The sequence below is a fragment of the Andrena cerasifolii genome, chromosome 2 (assembly GCF_050908995.1).
Source record: "Andrena cerasifolii isolate SP2316 chromosome 2, iyAndCera1_principal, whole genome shotgun sequence".
Classification (NCBI taxonomy): Eukaryota; Metazoa; Arthropoda; class Insecta; order Hymenoptera; family Andrenidae; genus Andrena; species Andrena cerasifolii.
The window spans coordinates 7,069,657-7,089,054 of NC_135119.1; the positions used below are offsets into that span (position 1 = coordinate 7,069,657).

A 19,398-nucleotide genomic window follows, 5' to 3' on the forward strand; every position below is an offset into this window, starting at 1 on the left:
GAACACAGTTTTCAAATACGTTCTGGATAGCTCGAAAATAATCTAACTATAATTTACCAAATGTTGTTATATTCAATATATTTGAATGATGACGTTTATTCTTCTTAGATTTCATTTCATTACAAAGTAATTAATATCTACTTCACGAGGTATAAACTACCACCAGCAAAAGTATATAAAGCATATAGAAGTTATAAAGTGTAAACGCAGATATTGAATTGCATTTATAAATTTGAATGCAATTTTTTTATGTAATCAATAACTTGGAGGATATTACATAAAATCGACTTTGTGAGCTGTTAAATAACTATTTAAATATTCAAGGGCACAGGGGTACCTTTCCCGTTATCCAATAGGGCTCAAACATTGTACAGATTTTTTTTATTATTATTTGGAACTATTCTGGAAGAGTATCGCGAAGAAAACCTTGAAAAAAAATTTCACCAAGAGTAAATACGAACCACCCTAATATACATAGATCGCTGAGCGCTTTTACTAGACAACCCATTGAACAGCTGCGAACTACCGGACTCCTGGCAGCAGGCAACCCACCGGGCATCGATGTATCGAGGTCCCACCAGAAGTGGAAAGAAATCTAAAATTCCCACGATTGTTTGCTTAGGTACTTTTTATTCATTTTGAAAGTTCCACATATACACGTTAATCGTTAACGACATAATAAACAATGACATATAGACATTAGAATCTGAGTAGACGCCCGTGTATCGCGGGCCACTTGCGAGAAAGAGATGTATCATAATACATATCACGCGATAATTATCATTATAATGGCCATACATATATGTAACAATATTTATAGACATATACAGACGAACTTTACGTGTACCTGTGTGTTTACATAATATTCATTATTTATATATTTATATGTATACGTTGTAACACCAATATGTCGTTTTAGGCATGGAGTTTCTGTGTGTATATACTGTGTGTGTACACTATCTGCGACCATCAATACCCATAAACTGTAGCAGCGCATGTGCCTCTGCACGTGCGCCGGTGTACCGATATCCTTTATTTCCATTCGTATCTATATTCCACACGGACTTCGCGTGCCTTACACAATTAATTACTTAGCCTTAACCAAACAGAGGATAACATACGCAGGTACATAGGCGGTACAATGTAAACTCATTACTCTATCGTATGCGTGCCTATGCCCCTCGTGTACATCTATTTTGTACGTGTGTCTGTGTGTGTGTGTGTGTGTGTATGCGTGCGTGAGATACACCAGCGTGTACGCTAAAGTGGGAAAGCTTCGAACGAGGTCTCCGACGCGTGTACAAGCGGATAGCAGAAGATAGAGCACCGAGATATACACCAGCGAAAATGTTCGTCGAGGTTCAATAGAAAAACAGAGACAGAGAGACGGTGACCATCTTTACTTGTCCCTCTCTTTTCCGGCACTACTCTCCCTTCCCTTTCTCGTTACAGACACGTTTACTTAAACAGTTACACGTACATCCGAAGAAAAACGTTCTCAGAGTATTACGCGCTATAATCGAAATAAATATATACGTATATTATATTGTGTATATATATATATATGTATATGTATATATATATAATATGTATGGCTATGCCGTGAACGGCTCGTCGGCTGCGCCTGCAACGACCCGACCACTGTAAGACACTGTACAAAAATACCGCTTATAATAATTAGTAATAATAACAACGCAGCCGGCGAGACTACAACTACGGCCATCAGAGATATGTCTCGACATGGTTCTTTGGGAGCCTCCGACGCAGATGCGCGTTAGCGACTATCCCATCTCATCGTTCTACGATCACCTAAAGGATATGTTCCACTACGTGAGCCAGGAGTCTCGCTTTCCCTGCCAGCCAATACAATGGACAACCGAGCGGAATGAAAAGAAACGCGCGCTAATCATAAACCGTTAATCTCAGCTTCTTCAACGTCGTACGCCGAGGGCGTAAAGAAATTTTGCGCCGTCAGGAGGAAGAACGGTACACGGCGAGTTAATATCGATAGAACAATAAAATGGTTATTGCGATAGAATGTAAATAATCCCGTTTCCTTCCCTTCGATTCTGGGTGTCGTTCCCCTGACTCACTGGATAAGTGCATCTACGCTAACGTGACTATTCCTTTATTCTTGCATCTATCGATATCGGTGTTTTTTTTTTTTTTGTTCAACGAAGAATCGTTTGCGCTCTGCCGCCCGAGCGAGCGATCGCCTCACTGGGAACTGTATTTTAGCGGAAAGTATCGTCGATATGCCTCCCGCGGATCCTCAGCTAAATGTAGGGCCTGCTGAGAATCGCGCTCGGCGTATCCTGCGAATCTGAGTGGAGATTCTGTTATTAAACGCGGCGAATTGAACTCCGAGAATAAAAGAAACGGCACGCTCCGAAGAAACCGCGGTAGAATAGCGAGTGTCGCTCGCTTGTGTAACGGCAGCGCCCAAACAGCAACTTCGTACGTTCTTATCGACGAAACTTTTTAGAAAAAACATCCAATGCGTATATGTATATATATATAATATATAGGTATATAATATATCTTTGACGATCGTAATAATGTGTATATATATTATATGTAACGTACATATATCATATATATATTAACAAATAAATTCTCTTAAATCTCATACGGAGTTGACGATATGTATCCGATTTTTTTTTTCAGAGAGATTACATCGGTGAAGCCTTAGATCGATATAATTAACCGTTAATCTTAGCAGGTAAAATTTGGGCGTATAAATGATATGTGTATGTTGTGTGTGATGTCGACACGCACCTTTGCCCCTCGACCGAAGGAGAGAACTTTTTACTTTCATCGTGTTCCTTTCTCATCATTTCGAAGAAACGTAAAAGCATCGTGCGGCTCAATGGGCCAGACTCTACTAAAAAACCGTGTCGCAAAATTCATTGGAATGTAATTACAACCTCGTGATGCTCATTACAGATGTGCACACGTCCGTGGATCCGGCCTGCAGAATTTATCGCACATTTCGTCGACGTAAGATAAGATCCTCGTTAAGGATTAAACGAGGATGTGCCTGCTTTATGTACAGAACAATTACTAAACTGTCAATCGTTAAATGTCTACGGTACCTTTCCTTCGATTTTCACGGGAACGACGGTTCGCGTCACGGCGTTGCCGTTACGTCGTCGATCGACTTTCATCCGATATGCAATTATTATTCGTAATGTTAAATACTTAGACGCTAACGTACTCTTATCCATCTATCGAATTGTAAAACACAATTTACTTTCCACGTGAATGCTCTTACAGTGCTACGTTCCGTGAACGTGTCTTCAATAATAATAATAATGTTTCGCGCGGCGTATGTAGCCAACGAAAGGTGCTCGACGATACTCTCTAACCTCTTAAACATCGATGTGTATACTTTTATATCGTAACTGCCTAACGACGATACAATAATATCCCGTGCTGGATTTGTCTTTAATACTTTCCTCGATTCATGAGAGCTCTAATTCCTTTCATACGCAGCTTCGAACGCCAGGCGTCCTCGGCTTTACTGTCGAACACGTTTCGCGACTGGTAACACACAAGCGGGCGCGTTCGTACGTCACAATCTGTGCACCGCTGGAGGGTGTGGGGGAGGGGGAACCGAAGCACGTAGCCGTTGAAATTAACGTTAGTGGGTGCAGAAAAGCGTTAACTGCGACGTACACACCATCCGTTCGCCGACTCATCGCGGCGTTGCTGAAAGACGGCGTAATTTTATGATCCGTGGTTAAGCGACGGCTGTCTAGGGCGCAGTAGAGAGCCACACGAGCTGTTTGAATGATCGTGCTCTATCGGAATCGACAAGTGTCGGTTTCCTGTTGAGTACATTACGCTCCATCAGCAGTCGTTATTCCATTTCGCTCGGTCCGCTGCTTTGTCGATCGAGTTAACCGTCTCAACGATCTCGAGACGTCGCGCCGGCCAAGAGGCTGCGCAATCTACACAGCGGGGCTCGAAGTTCGATCGCTGAACAATTTTCGTTTAACAGCAGACGCGATTAAACGGAGCGGATTAGCCGAAATTATTAAATTGTTACAATTCGAGTTTAAGTAGCAAGCACGGAAGATTTCACGTCGTTAGGATCTTCAATTTTCCAAATTGAACGTAATGAAACCGTTCGTTTTTAACTATCGAGATAGATTTCGTCGGAATTCTGTAGCGTAAACACGATCGATCTGTCTGGTTAACGAGTTCCCCCGTGACTTACTTTCAGCAACAGCGAAAATGAAAGCACGACTACTTGTACACCTGCACTCTGATATTACGGGAGATTGTGACGTACGAAGTGCAACATCAATAATGTCGACGGCGTTCCAACGTTTCCGGAACGCGTTGATATGTATGATACGAATGTCCGCGGATCGTAGAATGACAGCTAAAACTACGGACATTCGAGTTCTCTATCGAGTATACTACGAGTATATACTCGCCTCGCCGCGAGTTTCTTTTTTTTCTTTTCTTTTTTAACAGACATCCAGAAAACACTTGGCAACGATCTTGATATGTAACGTTCGGTGAAAAAGGCTCGTGCGACTCACGCGAGCGTGGAGCCTTCGCTTCACCCTGTTCTGTCGTACGTCACGATCGAAGATCCTTTCTTCTTTCTTTTTTTTTCGTGTTCAGGTATACCTCGAACGCGACCTTCGTTTCGTCCTCGGTCGTTATCTCAGCTCCTGTGAAATCGAACGTCGCGATCGAAGCTTCGACCGATCAGACGTGACGATCGAGATGCTTTATAGGCGTCGTATTTAACCGTGCTCGTGAATCGATTCGTCATCGAGTAGAACAGATTTTTTTTCAATCGAGTTTGGAGAATGGTACTCGACACGCGATCGATATGTCGGGACTCTCGTCGATTGTTGATCCTTTGGACTTGTTAAGTTTTCTTTGCGTTATTTCTGAGGAACTTAAAACAATTCATGGTGAAATTGTTACTTCGAATTTAAATAGCCAACTGAAGCTGACGGCAAGGTAACGCATCTAGCCCCTTTGTTTCGCGAAATTATCATAGAGCATATTCGTTTTAAGTATATAGTTTTTGAGGTTAGGGTTTGACATCAGCATTACGATTGCACCCCACCCTCTACGCATTTTTCTGTATATCTTTTTGCACTGTGTCTTTTTTTATGTCTGTTGCATAATGAAGACATTAATATTATTCTTATTATACTTGTGCTTGCTCCACCAAAGTACCCAATAGTAATTAAACTATTTTTTGCTCCAGTTACTTATCCCTCAATACTTACGAAAAAACTGTCGAAAGTTACAATATTTTCTCAAGTGCCTCCTAACCTCAAATCTTCACATACATAACCAATTCACTTTCATCGTCAGACAGAAAAGTGCACTGTAGCAAGTCTCAATGCTGGCTTCCCTTCAAAATTATAATATCATCCACGTTTTATCTTTAAATCGCCGATTAATACCAATCGACCAGTCCTCGATATCGCCGCGTATCCTGTCAGCGACTTATCTGTTCATCGATAACCATCGATAATCAACGGGTAATCATAGAGACCGCGGGATTTGATGTTGAAAATGCAGGGGCAACGTGATCGTCGGCAAAGTTGCAATTCCGCGATAGAAATGGATCGTCGATTGAATCGTGCCGCGTCTCCGCGATCGTGGCACGATCGATCGACGATGCAGTACCGATAAATTCGTCGAGGGGGCAGTTCGAGCGATGAAAGGAACGGGTAACCTTCTCGCTTTCCAGGAGCGAGTCGGTGGTAGTACGTGACGCGTTTGGTCGCAGTTAGAGGACAGCGACGGCGACAGCAAGCAGCTGGACCATCGTGTCTACGTAGACGCGTTTCTTGCCAGCCGAGGATGAGGTTCGCCCAGCGTTCTTTCCAACGCAGCCCATTCGCTGCAGCGGCAGATTCTTCACGACGTATTCTTGATGCTCTAGCAGCATTGTGCACACGGTGCTCTTCTTCGACATCTTCTCGTCGTCTTTGTCGCGCAGGTTACCTAGCCATGCGGAGTACCATCGCAGCTCGCAGTCGCAGACCAGAGGGTTGTCTGCGGGGAAAAATAGGAGAGAAAAATGATTGTCTACGGGGAATAAAAATTCTTCCTATTGTTACATCTTTGTTTCGCTCTCAGTGCCGGATTGAGGCTTTAGAGGCCCTGAGCACTTAAAAGATTTTGAGGGCCACTTATACAAGGTGATCACTTTAACGCAATGATTCCTTAGGCATTTTCGATAATTTGTCTAAAAAGAGTTTCTAACTAAACTTAGATTTTAAAATTCAGAAAATTTCTATGGCGTCCTCTTTCCCCTGGTACCCTAAGCACGTGCTTAGTTTGCTTATCTGAATGAACTCTTAGTAGTCGATAGCATTGCTCCGAGGCTACAATTGTCGAGCAATGATTACTTCTACTTTCGAAACTGGAATTGATCACCGCAAGGCGACCTAAATAAGAATTCGATATTCACCCGTGATATCGATGTTCCGGAGGGTGTCGACGATATTCTCGGTCACCTCCTCCGGTATGTGTAACAGCTTGTTGTTCTGCAGGTTCAACGTTTCCAGAGAGTTGAGGTTCTCGAAGACCAACGGGGGCAACACTTTGATCCTGAACAGAATAGGAGAATGCGTTCGGCGAGTGTGTACGAGTTAGACAGTTTGTGGCGCGGGCAAACGGAATGAAGGAAATTACAAGTTCTTTTGGAGGTTCAGAAAGGTAATAGAATCCCCGTATCCGGTGAACGCGTCCTCCGGAAGCATGGTGATGTTGTTGGCTTTTAAATCCAGGTGACGTAGTCGATGTAGACGGCGCAGTGCGTCGCTGGGCACCGAGTGCAGATTGTTATCGCCAAGCCGCAGGTATTGCAGATTCTCTGTAATGGGATTGGAAGTACACGATATTAACATTTTCAGTGCGGTAAGCTTCCAAGTCCTTAACACGCCTGAGCAAACATTCAGGGACACTACACCAATTTCTCCAATGCTTTTTAAAAACTACCCACGTTAATCCACGCGGATGTCGATGCCTCCTGCCACCTGATACAGTAATGATTCGATTCTTTTTCATCAGCAGAACTTCGCTGGGGTGTTAAAGATATTCCCATAAGAATAAAACTAAAAGTATGGGAATCTAATTTTTCGTTAGTAGGTAACTCATCGTAGCGCACGCTTTGATTTTTAAGCGTCATACCGACGGCCTGTTATCCTTCACGGATGGCTAGGTCCGAGGGGGGTCACCGCAGACGGCGGGGATATGAAGTCGCGACCATCGAACCGGAATTTCGCCACTTCCATCGAATCGTTACTGTACGTCGAGCCTAGCGCACGTATCGTTGCGCGTACGCGATAATAAAGCGGGTCGGTAATAGACCGTTCAAAGGAACCTGTATGAAATCGTAATTACACTTACCCTCGAGACCGATGAACGCGTCCGGATCTACGTGGGTAATCTGATTTCCGTCTAGCTCCAAAGAGTTTAATTGCGTCAACTGGGAGAACACGCGGGCCGGGACCGCGCGGATCTGATTGTGCGCCAATCCTAACGAATCCAGGCTCTTCAATCCTACGGGGGTACGGTCATTTATTAATTTATCGAGATCCAATCCAGATACTGGCAATTAGCTGGAAAGAGAAAGAGCTCGGCGCTCTGTACATTTGTAATACTGTCTCTTTTCGTAACGAATAACGGGTGACTGAACTGTCCCCCTTTCTGTCTCAATCTTGTCAGTGTCTGCGTGTACAAGGTGGATTGTACTCTGTATTATTGTACTTCTACTTCTGTTATTAAATGGGTCTTACCCGTGCAAGAGAAATAATTAGATAAATAAATGATTCAATTGGATTTGTACTAGGTAGTTCTTGTTTGGAGGAGAAGTGTGGAAACGGCGTGCAAGAGGAGTCTTGATACAAGAATGAGAGAATTAAATAAGATATTTGATAAAGTTACACGGTACTTTACGCTTGTTCTTTCTTATAATTATGTGAAATCTTGCAGAAGAGGTAATACACGAGTATGTACCCTGGAAATTGTCCTCCTGAATGGCGGTGATCTTGTTCTCCTGCATCTCCAGTTTCCTCAGCATGTCTAAGGTCTGCAACGCTTTGGTCGGCACCTTGGTCAGCTCGTTCCCGCCCAGATTCAGTCTCCGCAGCTTTCTACTATAATTGACACGGGTATTTACAGTTTACTGGCGCCAGAGAAATGGTGACTTAGAAAAATTCAAGTTCCATGTGTCAGCTCTGTGCTTGTTACCGTCGGCTGATCGCGATTACGGCGCGACGTTGGATGGAGCGTGGGCAACTCACTTGTGCAGTCCTTTGAAGGCGTCCTCCTCTATGGTGGAAATCTTGTTCTCGTACAGGGAAAGGATTTCGAGGGTGTCGAGCCCTTCGAAAGCCTTCCCGTGGATGCTGTTGATCAGGTTGCGGTTCAGGTTCAGAATAAGCAGATGCTGCAGATCTCGTAACGCGGCCGACGGTACCGAGTGCAAGCCATTTTGCGACAGGTCGAGCTGCGTCAGGCCACTTCCTGGAGACCAACGGAACTTCCCCGTGAAATTAGGATATTTTAAACAGTAGAGGAAGTGGTGCAAATATGGGCTAGCTGAAGTATTAGGTAAATATTACTTGACATACAGCGAAACTGTTGTGGCTCAAATAATGCCAGATAAGTAAGTAACATTTTCGTAAAAAAAACTGTTCTTGCAACTGTAATAGTTTTTGCGTAATCGTATTCCAAAGTCAAAGTGTTACTACCGCCCCCGGTCTACCGTGTGACCGAGAAAGAAAAGGAGCTGTGGGAAACAGATAATGGCTCACATTTGTTTGCTTAACATGTTGTGTTGCAAAACGTCTTAAAAAAGCGAACGAACTGGTTCTACAAGTGGTAGCCCATATTTAGACCACTTCCTCCAAGCAGTCTAAGCCATTCAATATCCGCAGCTACAGTATGCGAAGTCCCTGGAAGTGGGCAGCGAAAATAATTTCTGCTAAAATGACGCTGAAATACTATTCCACAAGTATGCACCTACTTACAAATGAACCAGAATGGCAATCACTGAAGATACCAAAAGTGGAATGCAATTAGAAGCAGCTGAAACTGTGTGGTAGCAAGTGTGGACTTACCGATGGAGCTCAGGGAGGATTCCTCGAGCACCGCGAGGCTGCTGTTGTGGATGGTAAGGTGGCGAATATCGAGGCCGAGGAACACGTAGGGCTGCAGCTTCGCCATGCTGTTGTGCCTTAGCCTCAGGTAGAAGATGACGGTGTTCGGTTTCCCTTTGAGCGTGCTCATTACCTTGGAGATGTGCGACAGGTCCGTGAACTCGCACACGATGTCCAAGCCGGACTTTTTCACGCTGCAGGAACAGGGCGTGATTTCGGCGTGCGACGGGCAGAGCTGCGATGTTTGCGCGCTGCTCAGGCCCATCACCAGGCACACCGTCCAGACCAACGTCCATAAGCCGTCCTTCCTCATCATTCTGCCCAGCCTTTCGCTCGCCCTACACTTCTCCGCGGCTTCTCCCACGGAGGACGATCCTTCCTAGCCCTCGACCTCGCCTGATTCCCTTCGCCCTCGTTTCCTCTGTCTCTCAGTGTCGGCCACCCTTCGGTCCGCTCTTTCTCCCTCCTCTTTCGGCCTTTCTGTTCCTGTACCTGCAGCCTGCTACTTAGCCTCTGCTCTTCTCATATCCATTGTTCGCTCTTCCGCGGTGCACCGGTACACCGAGTCTGAAAACAGCCGATAACGCTGTCGTTAGTCGGGACTACCGAATCCCTCTGTATCATGCCTTGCAGAAATTTACCGAGGGAAAAATCACGTTGAGGGGGCGATGTCGAGTGTCTTGCAGGCGAGTCAAGAACTCGTTGAAAGAGTGTAGAAGAGCGTGATGAAGTAAGCGTAGCTCTGCAATGAGTGGTCAAGGACACATTTGGCAGCTAGTGTTCTGAAGAATTTGTTCTATATTCGATATATTTTATCTGGTAGCCATCCACCCCAATTGCCGAGAACATTGCGCGTGTAAAGTTTGTACACTTTAACACTAAGTGGATCTACCAAGGGGGTAAAAGTCACTTGTCTTGTCACTTGTTATAATTATTACTCACTTTCAGATCATTTTATTTTCTCAAATTTGTCGTGGCTTTTATTGAAATACATAAATGTTTTCTTCTTTGATTGTTTTTTTTCTATAAAATTTATACGTAGCATACCTATTTACATATAACGAGATGGTAAACTTTTGATTTCAGAAGTTTCTCATAATATTTCCGGACAGTTGAAATACTATTTTACAAAACTAAATAGGGTGCATTCCGGTGCATCAATTGTTCCATTCTTCTTTTACGTTTTTCATGTCTTTCGCTTGTTCATAAAAAAGAGCGAAAAAATTGAAATTGGGAATTCTATTTTCTATCGCGACCTGTAAAAAGTGCCTACATAAAATTACCTACGAATTATGGAAGTGTAAAATTACTGGGGAAATAATTAATTTAGACGAAAAATGTTCTGGCACTGACTGTGATAAAAGTGATTAGGCCGCGAAAAAGAATATTCAGAATCATGCAACGGAAGCGACAATAAGTCGTCAGATACTGACAATGAAGATACAGATTTCGTATTTTACATAAAAAAAGAAGAGAATGAAAGTTAAATAGAGCAGAAAAATATATAAAAATGTATGTCTTTCGTTAAGTGATTTGTTATTTATGGAAATGTATGAATACCTTAAATGAATGTTCTTTTCAAAAGCAAGTAATTTTCACCCTACTTCTAGTGTTAAACTCGTGCAGTACTAACAGTAGGGAAATAGTGAAATAGTGAAATTGTAAACTGAGGGGGTTGAAAGACAGAAGGGGATCTTAAGGATTCGGCTGAAAGGGGGTGCAAGAACCCAGCGCTGTATACAGTATTTTCAACTGTTGTGTTAAAGTGAGGAACGAGAGCAAAATTGAAATAGGGGTGTTCCTAGATTTCTTTGTCTTTTTATTCTAAGAATTCGAGGGGAGAGGTTTCAAAGCCCCCCGCCACTCAAAGTGTTAATAACCATTCGCTAAAATAGATTATGCAAAGTGTAAGTAGCTTTACAATCGTCCTTTGCTATCGACAAGTTTCACTTCATCGTTCCCCTGCATTTTGAGGGACATACTATTCGGTTCCGTTCTTCGATGATTTCAAGTTCATAAGGTTCCTCGCGTTGGAAGCTCGATAAAGGAGTGCGTTCCGAGTTTAACTACTCATTTTACAGAAAGCAACGTTGTTTTTTAGATAGTAACGACTTCTGTGAAGCGTTGGTCCAAGGAACAAGAACCACTCTTGTTTCTTGTCATCAAAATGTTTGCTGTTCAAATTGCGTCTCAGGGAATTCGTTTTGTCGCTACTTGCTGCGCGCGCTGGTGATCACGAAATTGTTTCGGTAAACACAGTCGTAATTCACTTTATTATCGTTCACTCTGCTGAGGGAGAGGCGGGTTGAGAGAAGAGAGTAAAATTTATCAGCGAGTGATTGTGACTATGTTGCACCATGAAAGCTTTTTATTAAATTCGATTTCTCAGGCACTTGTGATTTTTGGCTATTTGGAGGCAAGTCGGAGTGAATGTTAGAATCAACGGCCCCGCTGGAAAAATGGCACATGCCACCGTTTTATGATCTTTTTATAGATAGGCACTACATTGCAGGAACGAATTGATGGTACAAAGAAACGAAAATTTGTGCATACGTGGCACGTGCCTGTTACATTTTAAATTTTTGCCAATCGTGAGTGATTACAGTTCCACGCAGTGTTCACAAATTTATAGTACCAATTGGGTATGCTAATCATATTTGAGCTGTAAAATACAGGGACTGATAGTTCTGGCTCTTATATGGGTCAGAGAATGGCGAACGTGCCCAGGCCCTCGTAAGGGGTCGTCCTTAAATTACGTAAGCCTTTTTTTTGGGGGGTGGGGGTAGCGACTTTCTTACGTTTTCTTTTCCTTTTCTTATTTTTCAACCTAATTTTCAATAAATACAACTTCTACCATTAACATTCCAGCAAAGTAATTTTAGTTTAAATTTTTCGAAACCGAGTTAAATGAATTATATGAATCTTTAAAAGAATTGTAATAACTGAACAAATGCGATGTAAAAAAATATTACGTAAGGGCAGGAGAGGGGGTTGTAATCTAAAATTTTATTAATTATATTGGGGGAGGGAGGGGGTAAGAAATCGCAAAAATTACCATTACGTACTTTAAGGGGTCATTCTATTTTGAACTGCCAAAAAATTAAGCTATTGTTAAATATATTTTTCTGAGTAAATGCAACATATATTGAAATAAATCTTTTTGGTATTTATTAAGCTACTCTTAAATTACACAGAAAAAATTAAAAAGAATTTTTGCAATTAGTTTTAATTGTTTTTTAGTGTCAATATGGCGCCTAAAAAAATAGGTATATTCAAATTAAAAAAATTATTTTTAATTTTTGTTTCTATAATATAAGAGTAGCTTAATAAATACTAAACAGATTTATTCCATTATATGTTGTATTTACTCAGAAAAAAATCTTTACAAACAGCTAAATACTTCAGCCGATCAAAGTAGAATGACCCCTTAAGGACGGCCCCTAAATTCAAGCATATCACACTTGTCTTTGAGAAAAAAATTAATAACAATGATGGCTAATGAAAATTGAGCTGTCCAAATCACATCTACACTTTTCTGAGTACTAAATAACGCCCGATTGATCGCCACCAAAGAAGCTACACACGCGGTGCAATTTTTCACGAACATTAAATTCTCAATCCAATTGAATTCGATATTCAGATTCAGTTTAATTTTCACAAATACAATTCAATATATGACATTTAACTTCTCCAAATTTACAGGGGAAGTAAAAAGTTCCTGAACAGGATCCCACAGAAGTTCCTTAAACACAGTCCCTTTTAGGGATCAGATTCGCAAAGAAATGGAGGGAAACAAGTGGAAATAAACATACCGGTCCATGTAAAGCACGTGGTTACTTCCTGCGTGGCTCGCGAAATACTTCCTGCAAATGTGCGACGCGAGATAACGAAGCGGGCCCACGTAATCACTAGTCATCGCTTCGCGATGCCACTGCGCATTAAGAAGCTCAGCCGCTCGGTCGGATTAATTGGCCGATCGAGGCGGGTAGCGGGCGCTAATCGCAAGGGGTCGCAACGACACACTTTGTTCCCTCGATACCGCGCGATCAACCGAGCATCATGCGCCGGGCGAGCGTTGCTTCCACCGGACGAAAAGTCGACGCGGATCAGGGAAACGTTCACCGCGCTCCTCCCGCACTCACTGCACTCTATTTCCGCACGCGTTCACTTCGGTTTCATCGGGTCACTCGTCGACTAGGGAACGGAGGCCCCGACCTCTATCCAAAGCACATTCCTCCCATCGCCGCTCCTCCGGGGAAAACAAAAAAAAAAAAAAAAACGATCCCGCTCGATTAGCCGAAAGGCTGCACGTCGATCATCGACAAGCACCAACGGGGACGATCGTCGGTCCACGCGCAACTGGGTGTGCAGGCGCGATACGTGCCATCCACCGCTGCAGCGGCCACCTTCCACTTTTCCAATCGCAACGGTGGCTTCCGTACGGTGCGCGTTAATCGCCGACGCTGGGGCCCGTTCGGTCGAAAGTGGGCGAAACGGCGGTGCTGGGCGATCGGTGGCGAGAACGAGCGAAATGAAACTGCTCGATTCGGTTCCGTGCGGTAGATTAAGCGGACGGTCCAGGGGATCGAACGGCGGGGGACCGGTTCAGCGGATGGCCCAGGAAGTCCAGAGCACCGTCGAATGTCGCGACGCTGTTTGCACTGTCGCCGGCAGGAGGAGGTGGAATGGTCCGTTCGCGGTGGATCTCGGAAGCGGAGGTTGGCGGTGCTCCGGGCGACGAAGGAATCGACTTAGCTCGACGATGGGCGTCGAGATGGTACGGCGGGACCAATGGAGAGAAATGAAAGCTGTCGTCAGTGCCGGCCTCTGCTCGGCACCGCTAGGCTGAGTTGTCGGTGACCTGGGTGTCCGTTGGCATCATCATTGCCCGACTAATGGGCAGCTTCCGTCAAGGTAATCACGGGATACACGACGACGGCCGCGGTAACGCGGTGGACCACGTCATCGGAGATCTTACGATGGAGATGCTGCACGGCCGCCGGGCTTGAGAGCCGTCACCCAGCCACCGTTTATTGCTGCTCCTCTTTCAATCCGCGCCCGCTTCCCCCCTTGGTACGGTCAAGGAACGGCGGCTGCGCTATTAGCAATCTCCTTGCCGCCTGCTGGCTTCGCAACATCCTCCGGGCTGTAGGTATTTGGCTCCGAGGCTCGCGATTCGAGCTTCTCAGGTGGCAATGAATTTCAGGGGTGACTCGCAGGCTTCGCATAGAGTAGCGCGAGTGCGTTTGAATAACGCGAGAGCGATTGAAGGGGCCTGGAGGAAAGTTTCAGCGGCTCGGTCGAGGTTTGAATTAAGGGGTTATAACTAGTCAGGCGGCCGAAAAGAGGCGAGTGTTTGTGAATTTTTTTTTGAACAAGCGGAAGCGTATATTTTTACGAAACTTTTTGCGCTTGAAATAGCAACGTTTAAGGAACATTTGGTAATTTTTTCGTGGAAAAATATTTACGTTTATAATAAAGTAACAACTGATATCCTAGAAGCATTTTTAAAAATTTGGTTTTGCGGTGAGCAAATTTTTAAAAATGCTTCTTGGATGTCTGTTGTTACTTTATTATAAACGTGAATATTTTTCTACGAAAAAATTAGCTTTAGGTTTGACTATGCATAATCCCTTAAGGGGGTAGGCAACCCTCCAAATTTTCGACAACTCGGTTTTGGGATTTTTGCAGATTTCATTAGCTACAGTTTTTCTACGTATTTTAAGCGCAACCGGGCCCCGAAATTCCAAAAATTGAAGGATATTGCAGCCAACAATGTACGAGCCTGCATATGAGATCGCATAACGACAAAACCATGTTAAAAGGCGATTTCCCAGAAACTACGTTTTCCAAGAACGGTGAACATAAAATCTCGGAAACCGCTCCAACGATTTGAATGAAAATTTACAGGAAGGTGCAGGAAACTATTCCCCCCAATGTGTCCGGGGTACATTTTCAATATAAATTCTTAAAGAAAAAGATAAAAAATATTTTCTCTACAAAATGAGGATGAAATCAGATACATCGATATAAAAATTGTATTAATTTTTTATCAAAATTTTGCTTCTGACACAAGATGGAGACTGTCTTACAGATTATAAAAATGCTTTTACTTTGTGTTTTAGGTAATTTTCACCTGTCCGGAATCGCGGTCACCATCAGACAGTGCACCGCGCACACGCTCTCACATTTATATTTATAACTTTTTTCCTGTAAATATATGTAGGAGAATCGGTAGGTGACGTAATTCCACGCCGCGGCGCCGGGAATCGAAGCCGAGCAGCCCGCCCGCGTACTGATCAGCAGCGGTAACCACCACGGCAACGCCGATTCTCCACGGTCCCTTAGTCCGGGCCCCCTCTTATGGAGGTTCCTGATCCCACATATATTAAAAATTTTCTTTCTGTGCATTAAAGTCAACGAAATGACGATTAAAAATTAAAACAAGAATTAACTCTATATTCGTTTATTACTTCAGAATATGCGTTTGATAAAGGGCCTGATTTTGGGCTGTTGAAAGTTACCCGCTTAAGTCGTGAAAGACGGGGTGTTCCGGCATTGGTGGTAAACCGAGGAGGGGGTGATTCTGCGTGAAAAAATAAGTCGAGAATATGGAGTAATTTTTTGTCACTTGAGGCTTCTTTTTAGAATAGGGCAATGGACAGTGGGCCCAGTTATGCAGAAAGCTACGGATCCCATACTTTTGGGATGTTTATTTTGAAACAAATTACGAACCCATGGAAGAACTCTTACGTTATACAATTATTAAAACTACTAAGCCATATTTCCATTTTAAGCTTAAAAAACAAAAACTACAGAAAATTTAGAATAATATTAATTACCCTACTCACTATTAAATAACCCATTCAAAAACACTGTAGAACAAGAACAAGAAATAAGATACACCCAATACAGATAAAGATATACTTTTCTTTAACAATTAAAACTTTCAACTAAATTTACTCAGTTTCAGATCATTGGGGGTTGGTAGTTTTCTGCGCAAAATGGCCCAAATAGCATTAAAGTCATGTCTAATGTTGATTCCTCATCTATAACTGTCTGCTTAAAGTGGGTTCATAGACGAAAAAAGAAATTATTCTATACTTGCGATTTATTTCTTTATTTAGAATCACCCCATCCTCGGTTGTGTCTAGGAAAAAACAAAAACTACAGAAAATTTAGAATAATATTAATTACCCTACTCACTATTAAATAACCCATTCAAACACTGTAGAACAATAACAAGAAATAAGATACACCCAATACAAACAAAGGTATACTTTTCTTCAACAATTAAAACTTTCAACTAAATTTACTCAGTTTCAGATCATTGGGGGTTGGTAGTTTTCTGCGCAAAATGGCCCAAATAGCATTAAAGTCATGTCTAATGTTGATTCCTCATCTATAACTGTCTGCTTAAAGTGGGTTCATAGACGAAAAGAGAAATTATTCTATACTTTCGATTTATTTATTTATTTAGAATCACCCCCTCCTCGGTTGTGTCTAGGACACTCTGACTTTGAATATTTCATACGAGTCTGAGCAAATTTAGCGCGGCTCCGAGGAGAACGTATTAATTTGTAACGAATAACAATACCTTTCCTTTCGCATGGCTGCGAAAATAAATCTCACTGGTAGATTCCGTTTCCATGGAGCCGCTAAGTCAGAAGGTGATTAATATTCTTATTTCATGCATGTCGAGCAGGTAAATCGCCCGGGCCAACGTTCCGTGAAAAGACAGATTTTATCTGCGAAATGATTTTAACTGCCGCGGGAGTGCATTTCGCCCGGGGGAGGGGGAGGAGTTCACCGAGGGCAATTGCGACCACGGAAACAGAAAATAACACGGGACCGTAAACCCTCGAATTGCCAGTTAACCCACTTCCATCTAAGGCAACTCGATATCAACGCGTGTCAGATATTATTTAGAACTATCTTTCAACGCGACGCGCACGAGAGCGCACGGTAACCGCGATCACGTACGATAACCCAGCTGCTGCGTACGCGCGTGCTCCCACCGTTTATCGTCAAGCTCCCCCTGTAAAATCGCCCGTTCCGATCGGCAAATTCCCACTAAACGAAAGTTACAGGGGATAACTTAAATCTGCCACAAATCCCACGCTAGTCAGCTAACTTGCCGCTATTTAAAACAAGCGATCAGGATGAACGCTAACGAGTGGTTTATTCGATTCGCTAAAGATAGCTGTTCCGTTCCGTTAACACGCCCACGGGATTAAATCATTTTCAGATTACATGGTGCACGATTATTCGAGCACCAAGTAATCCCATCTGTCCCGGGCTTTGCGATGGCCGCGCAATTTATAGGGGGGCTTCGAAAGTCGCTATTTATACCGACACAGTCAAATTTAAAAATAATGTCACAGATCACATTTTTCTTGTGATTCTGTGCGAAGAGTTTCTTTGAAATTTGCCTTATTTCACAAGACGGGCGACGACGCGTGAAACAGAAGGGGCTTCAAAAGTAGCGGCCTCTTTCCTATCACTGTCCAACATCAATGCGCTGAAATATAGTGAAATTAACAGCTCTATTTTGGCATAACAGTAATAATCAAAGTACCGAAGCGCGATAAACTCGGGAGGGAAATCTTGCGGCCTCCAGTGGTCGGTTGAATTTTATTTCCAGTTTATCCGCCCCTTTCTCTAATCCTGGCGGTCCTTAAACTAATTTTCGTCACGAACAGACGCCAATCTGCTGCCTGTCACGTAATTTTTCTGCTTTACACGAAATCACCGCTTTGAAATTCCCGTCGAGCACGTGACGCAAAAAAAATGCTCCCTTTAACGACACAAAGGTCGCGGTCTCCACGAGTTTCTCGCGATAAAGAGACGGCCGGGGAGGAAGCACACCGGCGGCATTATTTTCATCGCGATGGTAATTACGATTCGGAAGGGCGGACTTTCTTCGCGACGCATTGTCGTGCGAAGACACCTCGCACCGCCGCTACATTCTTCGCGGCGGAATCCCGCAGTCGCCGCGCGGATTCGTTGCTAATTGAAAGCACCGCGAAGGCGCTTGTCTGGGAGTGGATAATTCAATTGGACGCGTACCGCGGGCTTTTATCTTTCGTCCGTCTTATCGGGATGCACTTAGGCGAGTCACTGAGTATCCCCGATAGGAGAAGTTCTCCCTTTTCCCTGCTATCGATCAAGGATACGTAGAAGTGGAAATGGAGACGTACTCCGCTTCCCTTTCTATGAAAGCTGTGTACGTTAACGGGGTAATTTCAACGCAAGAGTGGAGAGTGTGCTGCCCAGAAGTGCAGCGAAAGTATAAATTTAATTAAACACTGTATTACAATGTAATGGTTCGTTTGTTATTTATTTTGCGTTAAATAATGTAGGTAGTAAACGTAAAAGCGTTGCTGGCAGTAGGCAGTAGGGTAAAGTAGCCGAATACGAGACCCATTTCTTAAAAACATCATAACTCTTGACTAAGAACACTTTTATTAAAATTCGATATATTTTTTAAAAGTAGAATATGTATTCTTTAGCAACCTGTTGGAAAGTATTATAACAAAGATTGGGTTTCTTCATAATAAAATAAAAACGAAAGTCATTCAAATACGCAGATAAAGAATGGGTTCATAATATGAGACCTAGTTTGTTTTTTCTGTAATTTATTTTTTCTTTTTTTTTTATAAATTCGGCACGTGGAATTTATTTCTTCACTACCGCAGTCTTCGTGGGCCCACCAGGTCCATCATAAGACTTTATACGTACACTTAACTCTGAGGAATAAAGACCTGTACGAAACAAGCATTCTCTATCATAATTTTCTTTCTTAATCACTTTCATCATTCGGAACAATTTGTTTTTCACTCTCATCAGTTGAACTTGCGCGGGTCTCATATTCGGAAATAATAACATGATAACTACAACCAGTGGCCGTAGCCGTGATGGAAAACACCGGTTCTTGTTAGATCACCGAAGTTAAGCATCACGGGGCGGTGTACTGGGGAAAGATGGGAGACCACCACCTTTTTCTCCTGGTGCGCTGCCACTGCTGGGACCCGAAGGAGAGAGGAGGGAAAAATGAGAATGACTAATGTTGTTCATTGGGCAATATCAGCAAAATGCTTGAAACACCATCCTGTGTACAAACACAGGAAAAACAAAAATACAAATACAAATACGAACATGATAACTCTTAAATAGCTTCGAAGTTAAGTCTTCATCATTTAATGATATACAACTGGTAAGCCTTAAACACCATTTCAAGCACTAT

General features: G+C 43.1%; 1 protein-coding gene across 5 annotated transcripts in view; it reads right to left on the reverse strand.

Annotated features, from left to right (window-relative positions):
• Window positions 1–610: 610 nt before the first annotated feature.
• The window catches only part of LOC143366019 (uncharacterized), a 191,077-nt gene continuing 172,289 nt past the window's right edge, over window positions 611–19,398 (reverse strand). For 3 of the 5 annotated variants that reach the window (XM_076806710.1, XM_076806711.1, XM_076806712.1), the window contains 7 exons: window positions 9,114–9,719; window positions 8,295–8,517; window positions 8,008–8,147; window positions 7,399–7,551; window positions 6,682–6,862; window positions 6,458–6,597; window positions 611–6,039 (listed from right to left, as the gene is read on the reverse strand). In XM_076806710.1, coding sequence (XP_076662825.1) covers window positions 5,771–6,039; window positions 6,458–6,597; window positions 6,682–6,862; window positions 7,399–7,551; window positions 8,008–8,147; window positions 8,295–8,517; window positions 9,114–9,468 — 1,461 coding nt within the window. In that variant the 5' untranslated portion in view covers window positions 9,469–9,719 and the 3' untranslated portion in view covers window positions 611–5,770. Of the gene's footprint in view, window positions 6,040–6,457; window positions 6,598–6,681; window positions 6,863–7,398; window positions 7,552–8,007; window positions 8,148–8,294; window positions 8,518–9,113; window positions 9,720–12,964; window positions 14,118–19,398 lie in introns of those variants that run through there. The other 2 variants (XM_076806709.1, XM_076806713.1) reach the window with 2 other exon arrangements.